The 13,739-nt window shown below is 39.1% G+C and overlaps 1 protein-coding gene and 2 pseudogenes across 1 annotated transcript in view; 1 reads left to right on the top strand and 2 right to left on the bottom strand.

The window, feature by feature from the left end:
* Positions 1-295: 295 nt before the first annotated feature.
* ADGRG4 (adhesion G protein-coupled receptor G4) overlaps positions 296-13,739 on the bottom strand; it is a 78,117-nt gene continuing 64,673 nt past the window's right edge. Inside the window, 6 exon segments of the mRNA XM_011382428.1 lie at positions 296-420; positions 1,213-1,380; positions 2,307-2,408; positions 8,934-9,214; positions 11,671-11,726; positions 11,728-11,753. Coding sequence (XP_011380730.1) covers positions 296-420; positions 1,213-1,380; positions 2,307-2,408; positions 8,934-9,214; positions 11,671-11,726; positions 11,728-11,753 — 758 coding nt within the window.
* Positions 4,109-7,532, top strand: LOC105307054 (annotated as a pseudogene).
* LOC111732594 lies at positions 6,397-6,515 on the bottom strand (annotated as a pseudogene).

Raw genomic sequence — 13,739 nt, 5'->3', positions numbered from 1 at the left:
CCATGATCTTGATTTATTTTTTTACTTACAGAATGTAGACACTTAGAGTTTTCAAAACAAAATCTCCAATGCTGTAGACATTTCTCCCCTATGACCTTAAATCTTATTTTAAAAAGAAACAACTATAACAATAAATAGGAGAATTATTCCGACTTTAATATTCACTAAATGCTATCTCATTCTGCCCTTTCCAAAATAATATTTAAAATACGAAGTTGGAGCAGATGGCTTCACAAATTAAACATTTTCCCCAATATGGGGGTTTGGGAGAGGCAGGTATCTCTACTGGGATTTATTAAAGAAATCTTCGTTTGTGAATATAATTCATTTTGATTTCCACAGGTAATTTTCTTCTGACACAATTAGGCACAACATCACAACTCAAGGGAGAGAAACAGTAGGGATCTTCATCAAAGTCATCTACATTAACAAAAAAGAGAACATTTTTAGCCATGACATTAAGGAATTTGCATAGAGTAGATGTACCATCATCTAACTGGAAGCACAGAACACAGTCATCACATCAACTTGAGTTCTTAAGTTCTTGCTCACTTTACCTTTCTCTTCATTTTAGGCCTTTAGACCAATCCATTCTCTATACTTTACCTCCCAACAACTATCTCCATCTCAACATATGCCTCTCTACCTAGAAATTTGGCTTCCTATGGAAGAAGGTAAGCATCTAAGAGTGTTGTGCAGCTCAGCAGGTATTCTTGGTATAGTGTAATGAGCACTATCCTGAGAGCCAGGATACCTGAATTCTTGCCTCAGTTCTCTGCTGATGTGCTAAGTGACTCTCCATGAAGCATTTTTCTTTTCCTGCTTAAGTTTCCTCATCTGTAAAATGAGAGGATTGTACTAAACAAAGTCTAAGGTTCCTTCTGGTTTTAACAATCTGAGAAAATTGTTTTCAATTACCTAATTTTTTTGACTTTCAGTCTCTTCTTTCCTCTATTAGTCCAATAACTTACCAGATTTGTACATACTAAGTTCACTAGGTGCTTCTATACATACTTTCTGAGCCACGAATGAGCTCAGGTATGCATGTATTTATATATGTATGTATGTATGTATGTATGTATGTATGTATGTATGTATGTATATGTGCTTTTAATTTTGAGGAAGAAGTATTTCCTACAACCACCTATGTGGCCTCACATTAATGCAATATCTCTGGAATATAAGTGTAGACAACATATTTGTTTCTCTCACCATTTGGGGAGCTTATTTCTGAAGGCATGCCTTGCACAGAACCTAAAGATTTGAAAGTAGAACTAGTTGCAGTTGACTTGAGGGATGGCATCAACAATTTGTGCTTGAAGGTTTTCTTCAGCCTTTCTTGTTTATACCCAACATTTAGCCTACATCTGCTGCTCCCAACTGAAATGACACCAAAATATTAAAAACATAAAACTAATGAAATTGTACATTTCAGTTGGGTAAATTATACCTCAAAATCCTGTTTTAAAAGTATAAAATCCAATGTATAGAGTGTTTGTTCTGGTACCTCAGGGAGACAGATTTTCTACAAAGTTGTAAGAAAGTTAAGTTTAAAGTGTAATGTGTTGTACAGGCAGAGCCAATTCACTTACCAAGGATGCTTGCTTTCCTTGGAGTCTGGCACAGGAACCAGCAGGTTTCTGACATGCCCAGCAAAAAGGAATGGAATCTCTGTGCTACTTATAGAATCTTTGAATTCAAGCACTGCCTTCCCTAAAGGAGCTTGGTATTGAGACTGAGTGAAGCTACCTGAGTTGGATGGAAGAGCATTGTAATACACAGTAAGTCAGTTTGCCCAGACTGGAGATATTCCCAGAAGCAACATCAGAGTTCACTACATCTCCCACTGTGCAGGAAAGGTCATCAGCTCATCCAGGCAGACTAGTAGCCAGGCATCTTAGGGATGCTGACAAGTTCTCTCCACCTGTACCATCACTTCTTGCTTCCTGCATCTACTCAACTCACTTTTGGCTATGAGCCAGAAAGTCTCTAATGTAGTGCCTGGAACACAGTAGGCACTTAATCAATGTTCTTTTAATTGAATTGAGACTCAGGTGACCACAAGGACAAGCAACCCAAGGAATCTGGGCCAAAAGGGAAGCTTCACTAAGTTAAAATATGACCCAAATCACATCCTTCACTTGACTTCATTCATCTCAGCACAAAAGTATAAATCATTTTCATGACATGGAAACAGCCTTCATTTTGATACTGATGTTATATGAACTGAAGCAAGGAGACAAGTTATTCTGATTAGTTTTATAAAACTTGTAAGCTTCAATACCTTACCCAAACTGGCATCTTACCAGAAAAGTTATCCATTCGCAACCACCTGCAATAGAAGTGTATCTGCCACTGTTCCTGCATACTCTCCTTCATCATGCAGTGGAACACAAAAATGAGGAATCCTATGCCAGGAGAAGAAGGTCAGTTTTTTCTAGCTTATTTCACTAGCTGTCACCAATGCCCAGACTCCAGTCTACTCTTGTCACTATAAATACTTCTTCTAAGGAACCCCAAATCATTATTGGCTTTCTGGGCTCATCTTTCTAACGTCCCTTCCAAAGGCAGTGAGGGCAAAAAGGTCTGTATCAAGACTTTATGTCAACCAGTTTTCCCCTAGGGCTGCTGTCCATCCGAGAGCTTGAGAGATCAGGCCTACAATGATAGCTAGCCTCTGAGATGGCTCACAATGATCTACATATTCTGACATTCATATCCTTGTATAGTCTGTTCCCACACTGTACCAATAGTACATGGCAGAAGCGATGGCATGTCACTTCCGAGATTAGGTTATAAAAGACACTGTGGCTCTCTCTCTCTCTCTCTCTCTCTCTCTCTCTCTCTTTGCCTCTCATCACTCACTTTGAAGGAAGCCAAATGTTAAGTCTTGAGAACACCCTGACAAGTCTGTGGAGAGGCCCACATGTGAGGAACTGAGGCTTTCAGTCTACAGGCATGTGGGCAAGCCTTCCCAGAAGCAGATTCTACAGAACTAGTCAAGTCTTTAAATGACTGTAGCCATGGCTGACAGATTGACTGCAACTTTACAAGAGTCCCTGGGCCAGAATCACCCAGCTAAGCTCCTGAATTCCTGACCCTCAGAAACTGTGTAAGATAATGAACATTTGTTGTTTTAGGTTGCTAAAATTTGGGAGTAATTTGTTACACAATAAATAACCAATGCACATGCTCTTTGGCACAGTTACACTGTATGGAAACAACAGATTTGGTGTCCTCATTTTCCATTGCCAGCACTGATTTTGTCCTACAAGTGGGATAGAGTTGCTGAAGGTATCTACCAGCAATATTGGCCATTTCTCATCCCACCCTCTAAAATATCTCCTTGGGAGATAAAAGTAGTACTCAAGATGATACTGATTACAATGCCCTTAAAGGCCAATTGGATTTCCTAAAGTTTGGAAGTGGAATGGGCAGAAATAACTCCTGTCAACAGCTTGACTTTTATTTATGGTCCATGCTAAAAATCTTTTTTATCCACAAAGCCTTTCTAGATGCCCCAAACTGAAACTCATCTTTCTCACTTCTGAACTCCCATAGTGCCTCGTTCCTTGTAATATTTGCTATTTGGCCATATTATCTCCAGGAATTGTCCTTCTCTCCACCTAACTGTAATGTCTTTGAGGGCTAAGGTATCTTTCCTTTTCATCTTTATATCACTTCTCCGTTTGCCTCTAGTACTATGGGTGGCAGTTCAATAGATATTTGTTGACTTGAACCCCAAGTCACTTGATGGGCAAACTCTCAGAGCCTTCTGAAACCTTACTAATACCTTCTTGGATCAAAATATATATATTTTTTGTCCCAAGCGTGGTTTGGAAACCTTTGTTTTCTATAAAAGGTTCAGCTTGCCTTCTCATTGGCCAGTTGTCCAGAAAGTAAATAATTAGTGATGGATAAAAGTGGTCTTAACTCATTGCAAGCCGAGCACAAGTCAATAGTAAATGTCCTCAAAGCTTATTTCAGCTAGGGCATTTGGGAATAAAGAATTTTGATTGAGGCCGGTGAGAGACTCCTGCCGTCTAGCCTGGTTTACTCCTTCCTCTACTAGCACCATGCTCCATTTAGGAGGCTTTATTTTAATAGGATGACAACAAATGGAAGTATTCAAGAATACTTTGAGGAAATAAAAATAGGGGTGGACTTGAGGAAATGGCGAAAGAGCTGGGGTGTTTTGTTTGGGTAAGAGAAAGCCTGGAGTGGGGAATATAGGGTGGGGAGAGATAGAAGTTATATTCACAGATCTAAAAGGGCTATCATGAAAAGGACAAATTAGGCTTGTTCTTTGTGGTGGACAGGTTTGAACTAAAAGCAATGAGAGGAAGCTTCAAAACAACCACGTAGTAACAAATCACAGCTAGTCTTTACTAAGCAATGACTAGATCATGTCTCATTTTTATAGGTGAGAGATATCAGAGTACAAGAAGTCTAGTAAACCTGACCCAGTCACAGAGTCAACATTGAGCTGGCAGTGTCTGGACTGAACACAGGCAGTCTAGCTGCAGAGCCCAAGGGCTTAACCACTGTAACATATTACCTTCAGGAAAGGATAACTTAGATAAGATTCAGAGCTGATTAGAAGCTACAGTGGCAAACATATTACAATATGTAAATGTATTTAATCAACATGTGTACACCTTAAATTTACACAATGTTATATGTCAAATACATTTTAATTTAAAAAAAAAGAGAGAAGTTAAATGTTCTGCTCTATGGAATGGTGAGCTCTCTGTCTCTGGAAAGTTTCAGGTAGAGGCATGTGACTTCCTGTCACTTGATGGCAAATAGGATAGGGAAGCTCTTGGTTCCCTGGCCCCAGCCATGAGACTCTCTGATTCCAGGTGGGAGGCAGCAATCTGGAGGCTAAATGAAATGACAAGTCTCTCCTCCTCTCCCAAGGGCTTTGTCTCCATTTGTAACCAAACAATTGTGGTGATGAATCCAGCATCCTTTTCTGAGCAGCAGCCACCTGGATGGTGGTGCAGCAGCAACCTGATGAGAACAAACCCTAGTCTCAGAGCAGGTAAAACTCCTCTAGCTTCAGAACAAACAAGAGGCAACAGTGACAGCAAGCACCTATTACTGTTCTGATTTCCTGCATGGAGTTTAGTTAATCTTCAGACTTAAAGGTTATTCTGTGAATTCCAATGAGCTGCCTGCCAGCTCTCCTCTGCCTGACAATCTTCCTTTTTCTTTCTAATAACAGATTGATCTGCTTACTCACCAGAGCATAGGCTTGAAGGAAGATGTCAGGTTTTTGTCACCTGCATTTTTATTTGGGAATCCTTCCTTCGGAAATGGTTCATCATAAGCATAATTTTTTTTTCACATCTGACCACAGGGCAAACCCCTTCAGCCAGAATTGCAAACTTGCCATCTGTCTTTTCAATGGCTAATTTGTTCACTTGCTTCACTGCTTTCTTCTTGTTTTGAATATTTGGAGTGTGTTAGACTTGAGTTTGAAACTCAGGGCTCTGAAAACACCCTCGCTTCAAATGGCACATTCTTATAGGCAGGACTAGGAACTGGTGCTTGACTGACAGAGACAGCTTGGCTCTGTTGATGTTGGATCTTTAGGACTTTGGTTTTAGTCCTCAGGAGATCCCCAATTGGATTTTGCTTCTACCCAAGTAGGCTTCCTGCCTAGATACTACTTTCTCTTCCACCATAGGAGTGGAGCACTTCCTACTTGAAAACACCCTCCCCAATTTAAGCTTCAAACTACTTTTCTTTCTGGTTCTTTTGTTAGCTTTTCATTTAACCCCTCTTTCCATAAGATGAGTACATTTTTCCTTTGAATGAAGGACACACAGAGAGAAGCATGGAGTTATTGTTGAGGAAGAAATCTGCATAGACACCTGGTTCCTAATCCACTTCTGTGGACATTCTATACCAAGGCTGGTTAGTTCTTAAAGCATCATGATACCAAGACCAGGTTATCTCAGTGTAGGCTGGGTAGTTCTGTCACTCTAGAGGTAAAGTGTAGAATCATCACCAGAGCCTCAGTCAAAAATCAAGGATACTATCAAGTGTTGGTAGCCTCAAAGGGAACCAAGTGAGAGTTGGGTGGAGAGCTCACAAAAATTCTGTCCTTACTACCAGAAGGAATAAAAATGGCATGTGAAGGAAGAACAACACATTTTGTGTTTCTTCACAATTCAATCAGAATATAGCTATGTAAGGTTAATGTGATCTGGTGGGACAGAAGGTCTCAGGTGATATTTCATTGCTCCAAAAGGAAATGGTTTCTTTTATTTTTATTTCTTTTTAAAAAAATATTTTGGTATATTCTTTACAGAATTCCAATGGATAACTCAAGTTTTTCTTTTGTGTTTATAGCTATTCCTTGATATACTACAGAAGCATTTTTTTAAATACCTATAGCACTTGGTCTTCCTAAGTGGTCTCTCATCCAAGTACTAACCAGGCCCGACCCTGCTTAGCTTCTGAGATCAGATGAGATCGGGCATGTTCAGGGTGGCATGGCCATAGACAGGAAATGGTTTCTTAAATTATAAAACATGATAGCAAAAACTATGCCTTGGCTACTGCTGGAGAATCATCTACCCTTTGGTGCAGACAAAAAAAGCAAGTAGCAATTGGACAGGAAAAAGATGGCATTAAGCAGATTTCCAGCAAAAAGTGTTTTGGGGGTTTACAGAAGCTTTTTGAGCATTACAATGTTGAAGTAAATTGCAAAATGAAATTTACTATCTTACTTATGACTAAAGGCAGAAACTGGAAAATTCCCTGCACTATATTGGCTGTCTGGGTTAACTTACACAGAACACAATTTTATATCAAAATATGGTTATCATCAGGCTGCCTCAGAACATGGCCTTGTTGTCATTGCTCCAGATATCAGCCCTTGTGGCTGCAACAGTAAAGGAGGAGATGAGAGCTAGGACTTTGGCACTGTTGCTAGGTTTTATGTGGATGCCACTGAAGATCCTTGGAAGACTAACTACAGAATGTACTTACATAACAGAGGATCTTCCCCAACTCCTAAGTGCCAATTTTCCAGTAGACCCCCAAAGATATCTATTTTGGGCCACTCCATGTGAGCCATGGAGCTCTGATTTATGCTTTAAAGAATCCCGGAAAATACAAACCTGTTTCAGCATTTGCTTCAATTTGCAATCCAGCATTCTATCCTTGAGGCAAAAAGGCCTTTAGTGGATATTTGGGAACAGATCAAAGTAAATGGAAGGCTTATAATGTCACCCATCTTGGGAAGTTCTATCCAGGTTCCCAACTGGAATTGATAATTGATCAATTAATAATTGATCAAAGAAAAGATGACTAGTTTCTTTCAGATGGACAGTTACTACCTGATAACTTTATAGCTGCCTGCGCAGAAAAGAAAACCCCTGTCGTTTTTAGGTTACAAGAGTGTTATGATCATAGCTACTACTTCATTGCAACTTTTTATTACTGATCACATCAGACATCATGCAAAATACCTGAATGCATCGATTATTTTGGATAAGAGAATCTCTTCAGGCTTATAAAAATCTTAGTAAACAGAATTGCAGGGGAAAATATTTTAAAGCATTGTATTTCATAATGCTAAAAATATTTCATTCTAGGGAATTGGACTCACCTTCTGAATAAATATATGAAATGTGAAAAAGCTATGCCTCCTTCTAGATTGTTCCCCCATCTCCCTGTAGCACCTTGCAAATGCCTGGCATATAACTGCATACCAATTCATATTTTCCAAGGTTCCTCAGGAGTTAACAACCATAATGACAAATTGTTCTAAAGTTTTTTAATACTGAGTTAAAACAAATTTTAAAGGTATTTTTTTCCAACAGAATCTCTCAGAGCTTTCACCATGCTAATATATAGTGTGCTATTTCAAGAATGGGGAAATGTAGTTTGCCACATTTCCCAAACTTCTTTGACAACAGAACCCTTTTTTTTGCTGGAGAATCCTATGGGAACACCAATGGACTATGTCCTGGTAAAGGGGTTTATTGAATGAATAAATAGTTAATAGTAGTAAGGACTGCTCAAGTCAACTTATAGCCTGCCCCGGTAGCCCAAGTCAACTTGGCCAAACTTGAGGATAAGAGCATGGGGTAGAGTTTGAAACTCCCTGGAATCATTCTGTATGCCTCTTCATTCCAATATTTTAATAGGTAAAATCAGATTAAAATGAACATCAACAATTACTCAGAGGCATATTAACCAGAACCCTAGCTTTTACTTCTCATTTCATCTTTGGCCTACTACTTAATCACTTAATTATCATTTACTCCTTTCACCAGAAAATAGGAAGGAGATTAAAGAGCTATAGTGCCATTAGTTTAGGATTATCTAATTCAAGCATTTGTAGTGACTTTTTCAAAATTGATTTGTAGCAGACCAAGACTAGAAATTTGGCCTCTTGCCTTGGCATACTGCTCTTTGCTCTTCACCTTCATTCCTCTGTGACTCTACAATTTCCTAGCCTAGCTCCTTTCCACAATCTTAGGAAATCTGATGTAGCCATAGTCTATCGGGTCAAAAGTTTAATATTTCTACTTTCCAGTAATTGCAACTGGATTGTGCACTTCAAAATATCAACACAAGTGTGAATCCGTACACTTTTGAGCATAAAGTATTGATTCAATACTGTAAGTATTGCCAATTAGTGTTTGATATAGACATTGCTAACTAGCTGGAGCTGGGTTCGCTATCTAGGCTTCTCTCTGCAACCCTGACCAAGAGAGACTGGGCTCATCTAATGAATCCTTAAGATCTAGCTAATGTTTCCAATGGCTTCTTGTCAACTCATTGACAGCTGAGACCTTTTAGAGTATCTTTCCCTCCTTTGAATCCCTTAAAAATTAGATTATTTACCAAAGAAGCAAAAGCTTTGGTGATGGTCTAGCTAGCCACAGAAACTACAAAGAAGCAACAATTACCTTGTAAAGTGTTAAGTATGGCAAAAAGATACAAAAAAGGGATCTTCACAGGTCCCCAGGCAAAAAAGGCAAACCCCCAGGTGAAGCCAAGTAGGAACGTCAGGCTTATTGTGCCTTTGAGGCCATGGAGGATCATCTTCTGTCGAGTCTTTGGGATTTGAGATTTCATGGAATTCAGTTGAGCAAGAACAGTGCAGAACATGGAGAAATTCATGAGAAATATGAGGCAAAAATAAGCTACAACTGAGATGTAAAAGAGAGAATCATCTTTAATCCAACAACTGTAAGAGATAAAACAGAGAAGACCTTTGTGAGATACAGAAACATAAACTCACATTTTTCAGTAAGACTCTGAAGATCCACTAGTTGATTTCATTTCACTTGAGAACACCTAGAACTAGAGAGATGAGCCAACTTGACAGACCTCACTCATACTCACAGGAACAGAGCTGGGACTAGAATCTCAATCTCCTGAGCCCCAGTTCAGACTTCTTTCCATTGTCAAGTCAGAAATCCCAGAGGATATTTCTGCCCTACATGTGCAGAAACCTCTCAGTTCAAGTCCTTAGGAGGCTATTCTCTTCCTCAACAGCATAAAAACAAATTATGTATTTCCTCCCAAAGTGGCCTCATCACCTTACGCCTAAGCTTTATTTGCAGGATAAATTTTGCTTTGTATGATAAATATCACAGTAAAATGACATCATCAATGACTGTTTTTTCTGTATGTTATATCAAACAATGATGAGATTATCAGAGTTAATGAAAATGCAACAAAAAGGACAGCTCTGGTTGTTCTGTTTTAAAATAGGATGTATATTTTAAACCTCCCACCATAGCTACAGGTTTGGATTACAGAACTCAACACTGGCCACTGGGGTGATTATTGGCTCTAACATTTCTATTAAAGAAGAAATATGTGGTGATTTATAAGAACAGATACTTAATCTAATAACATTTACAATTACTGGTGGTATTACCTCTGATTTTTCAATGTAAGCAAGCTTCATTAATTTAACTGTGTGTCAGCTTAGCTGAGACCTCTTTTCCAGAACCAAGAAAACCTCGTGTGGTCATATCATTCATGTTGGTGTAGATACTTTTATATATGTGTGAGTTTGTGTGTCTGTGTGTGAGTGTCTTAGGAGGCAGTGGGGAGAAAAAGACATTTAATCTCCCTAATTGAGTCTAGTACTTAGGGTTCCTTGAATATCATCTTCAGACTTAAAGGAGGCTATAGAAAACTTAAAAAGAGGCAGCACTATATGTTTGGATAGAAAAATCATCTCCAAGACATATTGTTAAGTACCAAAGAGTGTATATTTACCATTTGGATAACGAAGTGTGGAATTGAAGATCTATACAGATTTGATCATTGGTAATAAGAGCTGAATCAAGGGAGAGAAACTGGGTAACTGGGGATTGGGAGTCAGGCTTACTTTTAATCCTCTACTCTGTTATACATTTGAATTTTGTACTATGTGCATTTATTACTTCTTCAAAATATAATTTTAAAAAAACTCTTAGAGCAGTCTACCTCTTACTAACCACTTCTCATATGAAAGGGCTGTTTTCAGGGGGCATGGAGTTGGTTTTGTTCTAGTTTTGCTTTTGCTTTTTGAAGAATAATAACTATTGGATAGATAATGGGAAACACTCTAAGTCACAAAACATGCAAGGAGGGAAGATGGAGGATGAGATGAAAAAGAAGGAGAAAAGGAGAGAAAGGAAGGATAACAAGGAATTATAATTAGCAAGCCTCTGCTGGAAAGGGCAATAGCATTTTGACCCTCTGGAAACTGTCATTTCAACATAAAAAATGGAGGAGTCTAGGGGCAAGACCTCCTACATTTGATTCCAGTCCAGTGAGAGAGGAAATCTATAGTGAAAAAGTATCCAAGAGGCAATACTAAAGAAAATGGGTATGGGTAAGTAAAAAAACAATCAGAAATGAGATTGTGTAGTCTAAAAAACTACATGGTAAAGATCTACAGGATTATAAAAGAAGTGGAGTAAGTAAATGGCTTGGCTCCTCTCTTGTGGCTGTGGATGAGAAAACCAAAGATATGGGCTAAATACCTCAAAAAGAAAAAGAAGAAAAAGGAAAGAAAGAAAGGAAAGAAAGAAAAGAAAAAGAAAAGAAAGAAAAAAGAAAATAAGAGAAAGAAAAGAAAGAAAAGAAAAGAAAGAAAGAGAGGGGAACAAGGGAACAAGGAAAAGAAAAGGAAAACAATAGGACAGCAAAGCCAATTTACAAAGAAAAATGGTGGAGTCTTCTTCAGGGAAGACCTTTGTTGTTGAAAAGTAGAAAATGTTCTCCAACCTGTCTCAGTGTTTCCTTGTAGTGGCCACTCCAGTTCCTTCCAAGTTCTGCAAGCTTTCTAATTATAATAGCTGCCAGTTACACAGCACTTACCATGGAACAGGCCACATGTTAAGCACTTTAGATATATAACGTCATTTTAATTTGTACATAACATTGAGAGTAAACATTATTATTCCCATTTTCCAGAGCAGGAAATGGACATAAAAAAATAAAGTAGGCTGCTCAAAGTCCCACAGAGCCTAGCACCTAACCATTATACAGGTGTGCCCATGACTATATTTAGGCCAGAAAGGCTAAGGTTGAGTCTTCCCTGAAGCCGGCATCAAGATCAAGCCCTAGGCCGGGAACACCCTACTATACCCTGATGGTCAAGAGCATCATCATCTGAGAAGCAGAGATGCTGGTACTTACAAAGGAGATGTGGAGCTCAGAGTTCCATACAGATCTTTCTTCGTTCACACTGTGAACGACTGCCACCATAATTGCTGGGATTCCTAAAGTGGGTAAGCAAGCCAAAGGAATCCCATTAGGAAGCAGGATAAAGATCCTGATCAAGGACTCTGGGAGCCAATAAGGAAAACACTTTAAATGAGCCACAGATGTGCGGCCATCAAAATACCATTGTTTGCAAAATGTTTGTAAATTCTTTCAAGTTAAACATTTCTAGGAGTTCTTTAATTTGCTATACTAAATAGCATGCCAATGGCTCCAATACAACACCTGCTAGTTATTAAAAATAGCTCAAGCACCAAAAACCAACTTGGCAAAAGAAGTATTTAGTTCATCAGAATGCAAGTTTGCATCAAACCTTTTTTCTCAGAAGATGGACCACCAATATTTTTCTCTATTTAATACCGCCCCTTATTTTCTGGTATCTTTTTGTCTTGGTCACCTTGAACGAAGAGCACAAGCAATCAGCTGCAGCCTTCAGTGCTTTTTTTTGACAGGAGAGCTATTTCCACACTTGTTACTAGTCTGACATTTTGACTAGATCAACCAGTTAATGACCAGTCAATTCAGCTAGACTATAATAAAGCGATCAGTTCAAAGTGGTCAAAAGTGACACAGGGTTTAAAAATCCAATTTCGTGCACATTTGCAAAACTTAAATATTTTTTTTTTATTTCGAACAATGTATTTCTCCTAAACTAAGACCATTATTACACCTGCACAAATTTAGGGGTTTTGTAAAAACCTGTTCAAAATCCCAGAGTGCTGAGCCTCTTGAGAAAACCTCCACTATCCTATTCTGTGATAAACAGGATAATCCCTTTGGATCTGTATTTCAGTCGTGTAGCACAGTGCCTATCACAAAATAGATATGTGAAAAACTACCTGTTGGAGGACAGAAGGGAGGGATGGAGGGAGGCCTCACTTTTAGGATGCAAGTTGTAAGGCAGTCTCCAAGCTGTTTTTACACTTTGAGAATTAAAAAGAAAAATCCCTGCTGGTTATTTTTAAAATGTGGACAAATCTACTGCCTTGGACAAGAATTTAAATAAAGGAATAAAACCTTTACAACAGGTTGCTTTGGCATTAGGAAGACAGAACTTCAAACATAAACACATGCTAACATTAATTTTCCTTACAGCTGATTGCATTTGTCTAATATGTAAATGCTCCGAAACTCCCAGTAGTAGGATGGCTCTGCATTAGCTCCCTGGCAACCTTGCAAGTATCCACACAGGCAAAGTCTTGAACAACAGCTGATCTGAATTTTAGCGGAATGCTTTATGATCCTCTGCAAATTCAAGAAGATGGCAGGCATGCGAGGAGATGCTCTAAGGCCATCTCCTACTTGCCTCTCTGTCTACTCTGGGAGGCTGTCATGAGAGTTTTTCATTGCCTCCCAGGTTCCGAGGAGGTGTGGGGCTTTGTACCTTGCCCCATCAGGACAGAGCTGCAGAACATAAAACCGCATAGCTTCAGTTTAGAGTTGGCTCCTTGGTAACAAGGACTCCAATGACTTGTGTAGCAGCCATCTGTTCTCTTTTGTTTTGGTGTCATTCTTCATGGAGTGTGGGACAAGAACTTGGGAGCTGGCACCTTTAGCTACTCTTCCTTTTGCCCTCTATGTAAGCAATAAACTAAATCTGAAAGTGGCTCATTGTATCTATATTGGTCAAGCCAGTCAGGCCTTGGCCTTGGCTTGTATGGGTACTTGACACTCCCCAAGTATTTCCTGCCTCCAAAGTACCAAATCTTAGACTTTCCTGCCTCTTTGAGTACCCCAGGTAGTGGGTGTGGAATGAGATCAAAGAGATAAGAAGCGATCCCTGGGGAACACCGTTTCAGGAGCAAATGAAGGAGGGTCTAAAAAGGAAGCTGAGAATGAATGATGATGAGGGAAGAAGAAGGCCAGAATTTACAGCTCCTTCTCAGCCATATGTGGGTTATTGGCTCTTTGGATTATTTGTGAAGCCTCTTCCAGAACATTTTTCAATATTCTGGTTGCCTGAAGATGAAGGATGCCAGGCATAA

Source organism: Pteropus vampyrus, unplaced genomic scaffold (genome assembly GCF_000151845.1).
Source record: "Pteropus vampyrus isolate Shadow unplaced genomic scaffold, Pvam_2.0 Scaffold472, whole genome shotgun sequence".
In the NCBI taxonomy this organism is placed as follows: domain Eukaryota; kingdom Metazoa; phylum Chordata; class Mammalia; order Chiroptera; family Pteropodidae; genus Pteropus; species Pteropus vampyrus.
Note: the sequence above shows the minus strand (reverse complement) of the source record. Positions and strands in the feature narration are given on the sequence as shown.